This window comes from Orycteropus afer, unplaced genomic scaffold (assembly GCF_000298275.1).
Source record: "Orycteropus afer afer isolate SDZICR_OR568_19922 unplaced genomic scaffold, OryAfe1.0 scaffold00153, whole genome shotgun sequence".
Classification (NCBI taxonomy): domain Eukaryota; kingdom Metazoa; phylum Chordata; class Mammalia; order Tubulidentata; family Orycteropodidae; genus Orycteropus; species Orycteropus afer.
In genome coordinates this window covers 5,529,165-5,544,712 of record NW_006921740.1, presented here as the reverse complement: position 1 = coordinate 5,544,712, position 15,548 = coordinate 5,529,165, and the positions used below count along the sequence as shown (strand labels likewise).

At 39.5% G+C, this 15,548-nt stretch overlaps 1 protein-coding gene across 1 annotated transcript in view; it reads right to left on the bottom strand.

The window, feature by feature from the left end:
- The window catches only part of ARL9 (ADP ribosylation factor like GTPase 9), a 29,550-nt gene that overhangs the window by 918 nt on the left and 13,084 nt on the right, over positions 1–15,548 (bottom strand). Inside the window, exon 3 of the mRNA XM_007946222.2 lies at positions 7,616–7,791. Within this exon, the coding sequence (XP_007944413.2) occupies positions 7,616–7,791 (176 nt within the window). The remainder of the gene's footprint in view (positions 1–7,615; positions 7,792–15,548) is intronic.

Below are 15,548 nucleotides of genomic sequence, written 5' to 3'. Positions count from 1 at the left end.
GATACCATCTCTCCCCAGCACTAATAGCAAAGTTCAACAAGACAGAAAATAACAAATGCTGGCAACAATGTGGAGAGATTGGGACTCTCATACACTGCTGGTGGGACTGCAAAATGATACAAACACTCTGGAAAGCAGTATGGTGATTTCTTAAAAAGTTGGAAATAGAAATACTATTTGATCCAGCAATCCCATTACTAGGTAGATATCCTAAAGAAAGGGAGCTCTGGCAGCGTAGTGCCTAAACACTTGACTGCTAACCAGAAGGCTGGTGGTTGAAACCCCAGCAGCCACTCCTTGGAAGGAAGATGGGGCACTCTACTTCCGTAGTGATACTGCCTCGGAAACCCAAAGAGGGGTCGCTATGAGTCGGGTCCGACTTGATGGCACATAACAACAACAACATCCTAAAGAAATGAGAGCTGGGACAAGAACAGATACATGAACACCCATGTTCATCACAGCACTATTCACAATACCAAAGAAAGGGAAACAACCTAAGTGCCCACCTACATTAGGATGGATAACCAAATTATGGTACATACACACAATGGAATATTATGCAACACTAAAGAATGATGTAGAATCTGCAAAACACTGCATAACATGAATGAACTTGGAGGACATTACACTGAGTGAAATAAGTCAATCATAGAAGGACAAATATTGTATTAGTTCATTATTGTAAAATGTCAGGGAAAGGTTTATATATGGAAGGAAACTTTGTTGGTTAATAGGGATGAGAGGGAACACTGCTAGATAGGTAGAGACAAGTATTGATTTGGGTGAGGGGAAGGGCAATTACCAAAATTGAGTGATCAACACGGTATCATTGAGGAAGAGGAAGACATAGAGAGGTACAGAGGAGGTACAGACACCAAAGATGAACCCTTTTGCATGTACAGTACTGCATTGTCAGTGATGGCAAGCATGGATATATGGGTGGATAAATGAGTGGACTGGCTGAACCATCAGGTATGTCTAGGCAGGGGGGAGTGTGCCCATGACCATGTATAGGTTGGCAGATACAAGTGTATTTGTATGTGCTGTAAGAATGTCCAGGTGTATGGTAGAGCTGACAAGGGACAAGGTTGTAGTGGTTTCTTGGCCACAGCCAGCTACCCCGAAGGTGTGAGTAGTTGAACCTGTGGGCTCAGAAGCATGGTCACAGGGGACATCAAGCTCAATGGGCATAACACACTACACAAAAGTATTGTTCTACATCCTACTTTGGTGAGTAGCGACTGGGATCTTAAAAGCTTGCAAGCGGCCATATAGAAGCAACAATTGATATCTCTTCACCCAGAGCAAAGAACAATGAAGAAAACCAAAGACTCATGGAAACAATTAGTCAAAGCGACTGATAGATCAAGCAATCCTCAGCCTATATGACCATAAGACCAGAAAAACTACATGGTGCCCGGCTACCACTGTCAACCACTTGGAGGGCGATCTATGTAGGAGATCCTGGATAGAGTGGGAGAACAATGTGGAACAAAACGCAAAATCATAAAAATAAAAAATAAAGCAGTTTTGCTGGTCTGATAGAGGCTGGTGAGATCCCTGAAACTGTGGTCCCTAGTTATCCTTCAGGTCTGGAACTGAACTCACTCCTGTGGCTTCCAGCCAAACAACAGACAGGCATATGGGGGCACATTCACATCAGGTAGACACACTCCTTGGAGTGATAGATCATGGGAGAACAGAAGGGCAATGTTTGCACAGAGAGACAGCTGGAGGGCAGGAATGCATGGGAGGGAGGACACAGGGAAGAGGTAACTATGAGGAGGAAGTGGGAAGAGAGCTGTTATATTAGGGGGAATTGCAGTCAATGTCATAAAACAAAATGTATATGAACTGCTGTATGGAAAATGAATTTGCTGTGTAAACTTTCATGCAAATCACAATAATATATATATATATATATATGATCAAATTTTGAGGGGTGGAGGGAGACAGAGATGGGAGCAGGGACACAGTGGGTTTAAATAATGGGGTAATGGAAGAGGGAGGCAGAGAAGGGGAGAGACAGGTGAAGAGAAAGAGGATGAGACAGAGAGTTGAGAGAGGTTTAGGGGAGGGAAACCTGTAGGGAGAGGCCGAAAGGTATTAGTTGGCTTCAAACCAATTCCGACCTAACCACTTGCCTACTAGCTGAAAGACTGGCTGTGTGAACCCATCCAGAGGCACCTGGGAAGACAGGCCTGGTGATCTGCTTCCGAAAGATCACAGCCTTGGAAATCCCATGGAGCAATTCTACTCTAACACAGTGGGGTCACCGTGAGGCAGAGAGGATAGGGATTAAAATTGGAGAAAGGAAGCCTATATGCTTATGCTGCATGCCAGAATCCAAACCTTGAAGTCGAAATGGCAATTTCAAACCTACTTCTTTGCCTCTCATATGTCAAGGATTATTTATGGATATGACCTCTAGTAATTCCATTTATAAATATAATATACAAATATCCAGCTGTAGTTTTTCAGTTCTATGCAAACTTTTGGCATTTTCACTTCTAAAATTCATTTATAATTGGCTTTTTGTTGTTTTACAGTGTTCTCCCTAAACTGGAAATAACCTGGTATTATGTCATTTTTTTTCCCTGTACCAATGTCAACCTATCATGTTCCATCACTAGGAGCCTGAGGTGGCTGGAACCTGGTATCTGGCTGGAGTCAATTACCTCGACAGATGTTGGTAGTCTCAATATATTGCTCATTTGAGACCTGCATTCACTTAATCCTAGAACCTGTCATAATTTTTGTAATTTTGTTAATAGATGTGTTAACATGTGGATGGTGTCACAGGTTAATAATGTCATAGTATTAGGGAAGAAGAGAATGGAAGAGGGAGGACATTAGATGAGAGGAGGAACTTCTTGTAATGATAAAGCATAACAAGTACAAACACCAGGTTTATTTCACACCGATATAACTGTGTCTTAACAGAGGTCATTAGTGACAGAGTAAAGAAAGAGAACTTTTTTTAACCATTATATAATAACTTGCATCAATGAGTTAGCTGAAAGCATAGACTAAGTATTTTGGCCAAGGACCATCAACAGACGTGAATGAATCTTAAACTAGAATATCCAACATTTCATAATTAAGTTCAAATTGTTGATGTTTTGCCATCAAATCGGCTCTAACTCATAACAGCCCCATGTACAACAGAGCGAAATAATGCCTGGTCCTGCACCATCCTCACAATCCTTGCTATGCTTGGGCCCATCGCTGCAGGCACTGTCTCAACCCATTTCATTGAGGGTCTTCCCCTTCTTCACTGACGCTCTACGTTACCAAGCTTTGTAACTTTCTACAGGGACTGGTGCCTTCTGACCACGTAACCAAAGTAGGTGAGACAGTCTAGCCAGTCATTCTCGCTTCTAAGGAGCATTTTGACTGCAATTCTTCTAGGACAGATTTGTTCATTTTTCTGCCAGTCCACAGTATTTTCAGTATTCTTCACCAACACAATTCAAAGGCATCGACTCTTCTTTGATCTTCCTTATTCATTGTCCAGCTTTCACATGTATATGAGGCAACTGAAAATATCGTGATGTATAGTGGTTAAGACATTTGGCTGCTAACCAAAAAGTCAGGCAGTTTGAACCCACCCACTGTGTAGAAGAAACATGAGGCAATCTGCTTCCATAAAGATTTACAGCTTTGAAAACCCAATGCGGGTTGCTATGAATCAGAATCAACTCTATGGCAGTAAGTTTGATTTTGGTTTTGAGGTTTAGGCTTAATTTGCTATTTTCTTTCTAGTTCTTGGAGTTGTCAACTTAGGTTATTGAATTGAATCCTTTCTTCTTTTTTCATGTAGGCATTTATTGCTGTAAGTTTCCTTCTAAGTACTGCCTTTGCTACAACCCACAAGTTTGTTGTACTTTTGTTTTCATTTGACTCTAAGAAACTTGTGATTTCTCCCTTCACCCATTCATAGTTTAATGGTGTGTTGTGTGATTTCCATATATTTGTGGTTTTTTTTTTTTTTCTGTTATTGATTTCTAGCTTCACTCCATTGTAGTCAGAGAAAATACTTTGTGTGATTTCAGTCTATTTAAATTTATCGGACTTGCTTTGTGACCTAAAAGGTGGTCTGTCCTGGAGAATGATTCATGTGTACTAAACTAGAATGCATATTTTACATGGTGTTTTTGGATGGCATGATCTATATATGTCTGTTAAGTCTAGTTGGTTTATAGTGTCATTCAGGTCATCTCTTTCCTTATTGATCTTCCTTCTTGATGTTCTGTCCAAAGTGATGCATGGAAGTCTCTGACTATTATTGCAGTACTACAGTGCAGGGAACTACTTAACATGGCCCTTCTGGCCATAGTTTTTGTAACTCCTACCAAATGGCTGGGTAGGATCATGTAAATGTGAGGTACTTATGACCCACCAAGGGCACTGGATAGCTTCCTAATAATGTAAATAAGATGCATGGCACCCTTGTGGGGGTGGGACCATGGAAATAAGGTGTATAGAATCCTAACATGGAGATTGGTCAGTTTTGCCATCCCACAAAGCTTAAAATGAGCCATCCCAGAGGTGGAATGGGGGGACTTCATTACCACCAAGAAGAGGAGATGGGAGCAGAGTGTATCCTTTGCACTCAGGATTACTGTGTTAAGAACTTCCTCCCAGGAGACAGATAGAGAGCTGCAAAACCTTGCTGAGATGGCAAGAGATGGCAAGAGGCAGGGGCAGAGAAACAGTATCAACAGAACCAGAAGACCGGCAGGAAACCAGCAGGTGACCGTGTGGTGGGCTTCTGGACAGACAGAGCAAGAAAGCTGAATGCCTCCAGGCAGGGGGCTTGCTGCTGGAGTGGGGTGCCCCCAGGTACTTGGTGGACCTAGGTTTGCCAATCCATGGAGCTAGAGTTGAACCATCATTTACTGGCAGAGTGGGGTGCCTCTGCATGCTTACTGGCAGAGCTAAAAGAGCTTTCTAATACTTGCCTGAGCAGGACAGAGGCCAAGGGCCTGAAGGGAGGTGTGCCTACAGGCATTGCTGACAAGAGACTGTCCTGATAGAAAAACTGTCCTGAATTGTTTCTGGTCCTGAATTAGAACTTGTTACTTCCCTAATAAATCCCAGAACAGTGGGTATTGTCTGTGTGGCCACTGTAACATTACTGAACCCAGCAGAGATCAGAAGTGCTGTGGGAGGGATAGTTGGTATCAGAACTGGTTTAAAAAAAAAAAAAAAAAAAAGGTCGGAGGGTGGAGGCAAGTCTGAGTTCTGTTTCATAGGAATCAGCTTGGGCTGTTGATCTTGATCTTCCTCCCCAGTTATGAAGTCAGAGGGGGTCAGACATGGTCATACAATGATGCCCCCACACCATTTTTATGAGTACTATCTATTTTTCCGGGAGCTCTGGTAGCATAGTGCCTAAGGCACTTAAATGCTAATCAGAAGACTGGCGGTTCAAACCCATCAGCCACTCCCTGGAAGGAATGTTGGGCAATCTACTTCCATAGTGATACCACCTGGGAAACCTAAGGAGGAGTCGCTATGAGTCAGGTCTGACTCCACGGCCCATAACAACAACAACAATCTATTTTTCCCTTCAATTGTATCAGTGTTTGCTTTATATATTTAGGTGCCTCAATGTTGGGTGCATATATATTGATTGTTAAATCTTCTTGATTAATTGATCCCTTTATCACTATATAATGTCAATCTTTATATTTTCTTAACCTTTAGTACTGCTTCAATACATCACTTTGGACAGAACATTGAGAAAGAAGATCAATAAGGAAATAGATGACCTGAATGACACTATAAACCTACTAGACTTAACAAACATATATAGATCATGCCACCCAAAAACAGCATGTAAAATATACATTCTAGTCTAGTACACATTAATCATTCTCCAGGACAGACCACCTTTCAGGTTACAAAGCAAGTCTTGATAAGTTTTAAGATAGGTCTTAAAGTCTAATTTGTCTGATATTAAGACTGCCATACCAGTTTCTTCTCCTTCTTCTTCTTCTTCTTTTTTTTTTTTTTTTGTTATTATTTCAGTGGAGTGTGTTTTTTTCCCCATCCTTTCACATTAAATCAATTTGGGTCCTAGGGTTCAAGGTATGTCTCTTGGAAACAGCATATAGTTGGATCATGTTTTTTTATTTATTCTCTCACTCTTTGCCTTTTGATTGGAGCATTTAGTCAATTTACAGTCACTGTAAGTACTGGCGGTTCAAACCCACCAGCCGCTCTTCGGAAGAAAGGTTGGGCAATCTACTTCTGTAGTGACCGCCTTGGAAACACAAGGAGGGGCCACTCTGAGTTGGATCTGTCTTGACGGCAGTGAATCTGTTTTTTTTGGTTTGGTATGACTTGACGGCAAATAACAACAACAACAACAACAAGTACTGATAAGTGACTTCTGTCATTCTGCTATTTTGTGTGTGTGTTGCAGGTCTTCTTTGTCATTGTTCTTTAGTATGGCTTGCTTTTGTATTTCATTGGTTTATTGTACTGTGTCTTTTAGGTTCCCTTCTCCTTTCCTTTTTTTTAATGTTTTTAATATATTTTCTTAGTGGTTACCATGAATATTACACTTAAGAGCTTATATTTATAACATTCTAGGGTAAGTTGGTACCAATTTAACATTGTAACATACAAAAAATTCTTTATCTACACCATTCCTCTCTCCTCCCTTTTGTTGTTATCATTAATTACATCTTTATATTTCATGTGCCCTGTAACATAAATTTATCCTTGCCTTTTATATATTTGTTGGGAGCTCTGGTGGCGTAGTGCCTAAGGCATTTGACTGCTAACTAGAAGGTTGGCAATTCAAACCCACCAGCCACTCCTCGGAAGGAAGACTGGGAGATCTACTTCCTTAGTGATACTGTCTCGGAAACCCAAGGAATTGTTGCTATGAGTTGGATATGACTCGACCGCAGTGAGTTTTTTGGTTTATGTAATTGTTATTAAAAATATGAAGGAAGAAACATTTAGAATTTTTAAGCATGAATACTTTATTACCAGCCTTTATACCTGTCCATGCATTTCCCTTTATCAGGGATCTTTCTTTTTATGCGTAGCTTTGATTTACTTTCTAGTATCATATCCCTTCTATCTACAGAATTCCCATTAGTATTTTTGATGGGCTGGTTTGGTGGATATGAACTCTGTCAACTTCAATTTGTCTGGAGATGTTTTAATTCCACCCTCATTCTTGAAGGATAGTTTCACTAGGGAGCTCATAACTTTTTTACGAAAAAAATATTATGGAGAAATAGTACTATGGTGTAAAATATTTATAATGGTTTATGATAAGCTGTACTGCGATGTTCCACATCCACTAGTAAATACAAATTGACTTGAATATACAGTATATAGGCTGGTGGTTCAAACCCACCAGCCACTCCTCGGAAGAAAGATGGGGCAATCTACTTCGTAGTGATACTGCCTCAGAAACCCAAGGAGGGGTCTCTATGAATCGGGTCCAACTTTATGGCACATAACAACAACAACAACATACAGTATATAATAAGTTGCTGAATGGCTAGTTATTGAAAGCATACATTTCTATTTTGTCTTAATAATAAAATTGTTCTATAAAATCTATATATGCACCAATTTTTACCTGTTTGTTTGCAAATACAATGAGAGGAAGGATAGGGTTTGTTCCAATCACTTGATGAAGGTGTTTTTTGGCTTCAGGTAATCGACTGTGGTCTGCTGAATCTACCACAAAGATCAGCAGCAATCCCTTGGGCAGGTACATTTCCCAGTAAGAACGGAAAGGTTCACTGCCGCCAACTAGAGAACAGTGGAGGAAGAAAGTACAATGAAAAGAAATTGCAAACAGAACAAGAATGGAAAATTATGAGAATGTTTATGCATTGTGAAGAACATAACCAATGTCACTGAACAACTTACATAGAAATTGTTGAATGGGAACCTAAACTGCTGTGTAAACCTTCACTGAAAACACAATCAAATACTACTATTGAAAAAAGAAATTGCAAGAGCATCCACTGAGGAGGCAGGAAACACACATCCAGATAATTTCTGAACACTGCTATAGCAGAGTGTACCAAGTTCTTAGTAGAACCAGAGGGATCTTACTGGGGAGAAGTTGGTGAGACTATTTATGCTTCACAGTGCTTCATTCTCTGTATAAAAACAAAGGATCAGCATAAGTAAGATATTAAATACAAGGGACGTCTCCTGATCCTGTCACACATAGTAGCCATTTCAGCCACCACATGTTGATCAGATATGGCTTCAGAAAATGGAACAAGGCTAGTAAAATAAATCAGGGTGGTCGGTTGAAACACATGTTGCATTTCTAATTTGTTTCCCTTTATATAAAATATCCACTCATATCTTTTGCTTTATTTTTTATGTTGTCTCTTATTTAGTTGTGGAAATTCTTATTCTGGATACTAATCCACTCGTATCTTTTGCTTTATTTTTTATGTTGTCTCTTATTTATTTGTGGAAATTCTTATTCTGGATACTAATAATTTACTGATTATATGTGCTGCATACATATATCTCCTCTTATTTTGTGGCATCTTTTGATGAAGTTCTCAATCTTAAGATAGTTGAATTTATCCATTATTTTTTATGTTATTGCTTTTTGTATCTTATTTTTCTCTATCCTGAAGTCATAAATACATTATCCATTTCCTTCACAAACCTTTTTATATTTGTTTTCAATCCACCTGAACTTGATCTGTACATTTGTATATTGTGGGAAGTAGAAAGCCAATTTCACCTCTTATGTCTCCCTCTACTATTTATTGAAGTTTCTCCTTTTTCTCAGTGGACTTTGTTGATTTCAGTCACTTTGTTTATTCCTGTGCCATTTGCAACAATCTTAATTTCATAGCTTTTTAAGAAGATCTGATTTTTTTAAAAAAATGTGTTTATCTGTAGCCTGGTGTTTGGTATTAATGGCAATGCAGTACTATGGACACATTGGTTGTTATTAGCATCTGTCGTCTATCTCTTGTGTGCACAATTCGGTGTCCTCCCATTTCCTAATGTTATCATAGTGGTCACAGATCCTTCTCGTATATCCCTCCCCCTACCCACGTCAGTGTGTAGGGCCCAACTAGCCCAAAATTAATCCCTTTCCTTCCCTCTCCATCCTGGTAACCTACTAACTGAGTTCCCTTTCCCAACCAAATCTTTCTTTGTCTTTTTACGGTAATGGGCTCATACAGTACTTGTCTTTCTGAGATTGACTTATTTCACTCAGCATAATGTCCTCCAGGTTCATCCATGCTGTGAGATGATTCGTGTATCCCTCATTGTTCTTTAATATAGCATACTATTCCATTGTGTGCATGTACCATAGTTTCGTTATCCACTCATCCGTTGATGGGCATTTAGGTTGTTCCCATCTCTTTGCTATAGTGAATTGCGCTGTGATGAACATAGGTGTACATATGTCTGTCCATGCTCTGTCTCTCACCTCTTTAAGACATATTCCTAGTAATGGAATTGCTGGGTCAAATGGTACTTCTATTTTCAGTTTTTTAAGGAAATGCCATACTATTTGACACAATGGTTATACCATTTTACAATCCCACCAGCAGTGCACAAGAGTTCCAATCTCTCCACAACTTTGCCAGTATTTGTTATGTTCTGACCTGTTGAACTTTGCTATTATTGCTGGGGTGAGATGATATCTCATTGTTGTTTTGATTTTCATCTCTCTAATGATTAATGATCACAAGCAATTTCTCATGTGTTTGTTGGCTGCCTGTGTATCTTCTTTGGTGAAGTGTCTGTTCAAGTCTTTTGTCCATTTGTGAATTGGATTATTTGTCTTTTTGGTGTTGAGGTGTTGAAGTTTTCTGTAGATTTTGGAGATAAGTCCTTTATCAGATATGTCATAGACAAATATTGTCTCCCAATCTGTAGGTTCTCTTTTTACCCTTTTGACAAAGTCTTTCAATGTGCATAAGAATTTAATTTTTAAAAAGTCCCATTCATCTAGCTTCTCTTCTATCTACTGCACATTCTGGGTTATGCTTGACAGTCTACTTATACCATAAATTAGGGCTCAGATTTGCCCCTATTCTATCTTTGATGAATTTTATAGTTTTGGGTTTTACATTTAAGTCTTTGATCCAGCTTGAGTTTGTTTTTGTGTATGGGGTGAGGTATGGGTCTTATTTCATTTTTTTACAGGTGGATATCCAGTTTTGCCAGCACCATTTGTTAAATGTTTAATGAGTTTTGGACCTTTGACAAAGATTAGTTGTCCATAGATGGATGGGTCTATATCTGGACTTTCGATTCTGTTCCATTGGTCTATCTGTCTATCATTGTACCAATGCCATGCTGTTTTGACTACTGTGGCTATATAGTAGTTCTGAAGATCTGGGAGTGTGAGACCTTCCACTTTGTTTTTCTTCTTGAGAAGTTCTCTGCTTGTCTGAGGTCTCTTTCCTTTCCATATGAAATTAGTAATTAGTTTTTCCATGTCCTTAAAAAATTTTGTTGAAATCTGGATCGGGATTGCTTTAAATGTATAGATTGCTTTAGTTGGTATTGATATTTTCACAATATTTAGTCTACCTATCCATGAACAAGGTAGGTTCTTCCATTTATATAGTGCCCTTGTTGTCTCTTGTAGCAGTGTTTTATTGTTTTCTTTGTATAGGTCTTTTGTGTCTCTGGTGAGGCTTATTCCTAGATATTTTATCTTTTTAGTAGCTATAGTAAATGGTATTGTTTCACTTATTTCTTCATCAGAGGACTCTTTGTTGGTGTAAGAAGATCTTCCAAGAAGATCTGATATCTAATAGCTCTGTCACTGTTGTTGTTAGCTGCTGTCCAGTCATCTCCAACTCATAAAGACCCTATGCTCAGCAGCAGAACAAAGCACTGCCTGGTCCCGTAACAGCCCCACAATCCCTGCTATGCTTGATTCCATCGCTGCAGCCACTGTGTCAATCCATCTTGTTGAAGGCCTTCCCCTCTTTCGTCAACCCTCCACCTTACCAAGCATGACGCACTTCTCCATGGAGTGGTCCCTTCTGACAACATGACCAAAGTAGGTGAGATGAAGTCTGGCCATTCTAGCTTCCAAGGGGCATTCTGGTTGTACTTCTTCCAGGAGAGATTTGTTAGTTCTTTTAGCAGTCCATGGTACTTTCAGCATTCTTCACCAGCCCAACCCAAAAATGTAAATTATTCTTCAGTCTTCTTTATTCATTGTTCAGCTTTCATATGCATATGAGGCAATTGAAAATATCATGGTTTGTGTCAGGCACACCTTAGTCTTCAAGGAGACGTCTTTGCCCCTCAACACTTGAAAGAGGTCCCTTGCGGCCAACTTGCCCAGTGCTATATGTCGTCTGATGTCGTAACTGGTGCTTCCATTGGCATCAGTTGTAGAACCAAGCACAGTACTCTTTGACAACTTCGATCTTTTCTCCATTTATCGTTATGCTGCTTATAGGTCAAGTTGTGAGGATTTTTGTTTTCTTTATATTGAGATATAATCCATACTGCAGACTGCAGTAGTCTTCAATCTTCATCAGTAAGTGCTTCAAGTCATCCTCACTTTCAGCAAACAAGGTTGTGTCATCAGCATATTACAAGTTGTTTATGAGCCTTCCTCCAATTCTAATACCATATTCTTCTTCATACAGTCCAGCATCTCGGATGATTTGGTGAGCATACAGATTGAATAAGTATGGTGAAAGAATACAACCCTGACACATTCTCTTTTTGATTTTAAACCATGCAGTGTCGCCTTGGTCTGTTCAAACAACAGCCTTCTGGTCTATGCACAGGTTCCTCATGAGTACAATTAAGTGTTCTGGAATTCCCATTCTTCTCAATGTTATCCACAATTTGTTATGATCTACACAATCAAATACTTTTGCATAGCCAATAAAACACAAGTAAACATCTTTCTGATATTCTTTGCTTTCAGCTAAGATCTATCTGACATCAGCAATGATATCCCTTGTTTCACATCCTCTTCTTGTTTCACAGCCTGCACTTCTGGAAGTTCTCTGTCAATATACTACTGCAACCATTTTTGAATTAACTTCAGTAAGATCTTACTTGCGGGCAATATTGATATTATTTGATAATTTCCACATTCTGTGGGATCACCTTTCTTTGGAATGAGTACAAATACGGATCTCTTCCAGTCAGTTGGCCAGGTAACTGTCTTCCAAATCTCTTGGCATAACTTAGTGAGTGCCTCCTGTGGGACATACGTTTGTTGAAACATCTCAACGGGTAGTCTGTCAATTCCTGGACCCTTGTTCTTCACCAATTCCTTCAGTGCAGCTTCGACTTCTTCCTTCAATACCATTGGTTCCTGATCATATGCCGTCTCCTGAAATGGATGAACATTGACCAGTTCTTTTTGGTACAGTGACTCCTTGTATTCCTTCCATCTTCTTTTGATGCTTCCTGCATCATTCAATATTTTGCCCATAGAATTTTTCAATATTGCAATTTGAGGCTTAAAGTTTTTCCTCAGTTCTTTCTGCTTGAGAAATGCTGAGTGTGTTCTTCCCTTTTGGTTTTCTAATTCCAGGTCTTTGCACATTTCATTATAGTCACTGGCTTTGTCTGCTCAAGCTGCTCTTTGAAATCTTCTGTTCAGCTCTTTTATTTTGCATTTCTTCCATAAGCTTTAGCTACTCTTCATTCAAGGGTGAGTTTCTGAGTCTCTTCTGACATCCATTTTGGTCTTTTCTCCTTTTCTTGTCTTTTTAATGACCTCTTGCTTTCTTCATAGATGATGTTCTTGATGTCATCCCACAATTCTTCTGGTTTTCAGTCACTGGTGTTCAGTGCATCAAATCTATTCTTTAGATGGTCTCTAAATTCAAGAGGGATATATTCAAGATCATATTTTGGCTCTCATAGACTTGTTTTAATTGTCTTCAACTTCAGGTTGAACTTGCATATGAGCAATTGATGGTCTGTTCTACAATCAGCTCCTGGCCTTGTTTTGGCTGGAGATATTGAGCTTTTCCATAGCCTTTTGCCACAGATATAGTCAATCTGATTCCTGTGTATTCCATCTGGTGAAGTCCATGTGTATAGCCACCATTTGTGTTGTTGAAAAAAAAATGTATTTGCAATGAATAATTTGTTGGTCTTGCAAAATTCTATCATGCGATCTCCAATGTTATTTCTGTCACCAAGGCCAAATTTTCCAACTACTGGTGATTCTTCTTTGTTTCCAACTTTTGCATTCCAGTTACCAGTGATAAATGACACATCTTGATTGCATGTTCATTCAATTTCAGATTGCAGAAGCTAATAAAACTCTTCAATTTCCTCATCTTTGGCTTTGGTGGTTGGTGCATAAATTTTAATGAGTCGTATTAACTGGTCTTTCTTGTGGGCATATGGATATGATCCTATCACTGACACCATGGTATTTCAGGACAGAATTTGAAATATCCTTTGTGATGATGAATACCATGTCATTCCTCTTTAAATCATCATCCCTAGCATAGTTGATCATATGGTTGTCTGATTCATAATGACCAAAAACAGTCCATTTCAGCTCACTAATGCCTAGGATATTAATCTTTATGTGTTCCATCCCATTTTTGACAACTTCCAATTTTCCTACATTCATACTTCGTACATTCCATGATCCTATTATTAATGGATGTTTGCAGCTGTTATTCTATCCATATCAGTCAGGTTGGTCCTACTCTGATGATGATGCAGCTCTTTCCTAGTCATAATTTGAAAGCCTTCTGACCTAAGGGGGTCATCCTCTTGCACTGTATCGGATAATGTTTCCAGGCTATTCATAAAGTTGTGCAGTAATGTATCAGACAGTGTTTCTCTGCTATTCATAAGGTTTTCCCTGACCAATTCTTTGAGAAGTACATGGCCTCTTCCTTCTTCCTAGTCTGTCTCAGTCTGTAAGCTGCATTGAAACCTGTGCACCATGTGCAACCCTGCTGGCACTTGAAACACCGTTGGCACAGCCTCAAGCCTCACAGCAACACACAAGCCACAATAGTATGACAAACTGACAGACTAGTTTGCCTCCCTTAGCTCTCCGCCCTCCGCTTACCTGAATTCCTGGCGCTGCTCTTCTCTGTCATCCCCTTGGATTCTCTTTCCCCCACTTTCCTGGTCAGTAGGGGTGGGACCTAGGTCCCTCCCTCCCCTTACCTGGATGCCTGCCTGCTGCTCTGCTCTGTCATCTTCCTGGCTTCTCTTTCCCACCTTTTCTTGGCTGGTGGGGGTGGAGCCTGGGTCCCTCCCTCCCCTTACCTGGATGCCTGGCTTCTGCTCTGCTCTGTCATGCCTCTGGCTTCTCTTTCACCCTGGTTTCCTTGCTGGTGGGGGTGGGGCCTGGGTAATAGCTCTGTTATTGCTGTTATGTGCCGTCAAGTTGGACCCGACTCATAGTGACCCCTCCTTGGGTTTCCAAAGTGGGATCACTATGGAAGTAGATTGCCCAACCTTCCTTCCGAGGAATGGCTGGTAGGTTTGAACCATCAGCCTTTTCATTAGCAGTCAAGTGCCTTAGGCACTATGCCACCAGAGCTCCTAATAGCTCTTGTGTACCCTTTTTATTTTCTTCAAGAGCAGGTTGACTGTTTCTGAACTTTTGTTTTTTTCACATAAATGTTTAACCTTAGATTGTCAAGTTCTTGGAAAAATCCTGTTGAAATTTTGGTTGGAATTGTATTGTATTTAAATATAAATTTGGGAAGAACTTAATTTTTTTAATGTGATGTCTTCTCATTTATGAAAATTTTATTATCATTCCGTTGGTTTAGGTTTTATTTCAATGACCTTTAAAATTTTTCTCCATATAGATCAGGTATATTTTTAGTTAGATTTATTTCTTGGTATCTTGTAGTCTTCATTGTTATTGTAAATAGTATTTTTTTTTAATTATATTTTCTGCTTATAGAAATGTAACTTTTTAATATATTGCTCTTATATATAATCACCTTGCTAAATGCTCTTATTATTTCTTCATAATTTGAAAACTTTTTTTGTAGATCTTCTTTGATGACAATCATATCATTTGTAAATAGCTACTGTTTTTTCTTTCTAACTGAACCATATTCCTTTTTCTTGAACTGATGATGTTGAATGGAAGCATGGATCATGGGCAGGCTTGTCTTTTCCTAGTTTTCCAGGGACAGTTTCTAATATTGTCTGTTTGGGAATCATGTGTTCTGAAGTTTTGGTAGATAAAGGAATTCTTATTTATTTTCACTTATTAAGAATTCTTATCACACGTGTAGGTCTGGTGGTATAGTGGATAAGGCATTTGGCTGCTAAGTAAAAGGTAAGCAGTTCAAACCCACCAGCCACTGCGGGGAAGGAAAATGGGGCGATCTACTTCCATAAAGATTTACAGCCTTGGAAACCCAATGAGGCCGCTCTAAGTCAGAATATACTGAATGACACTGAGTTTAATGTGTTGTTGTTGTTGTTATGTGCCATAGAGTCAGACCTGACTCATAACGACCCCTCCTTGGGTTTCCGAGGCAGTATCACTATGGAAGTAGATTGCCCAACCTTCCTTCTGAGGAGTG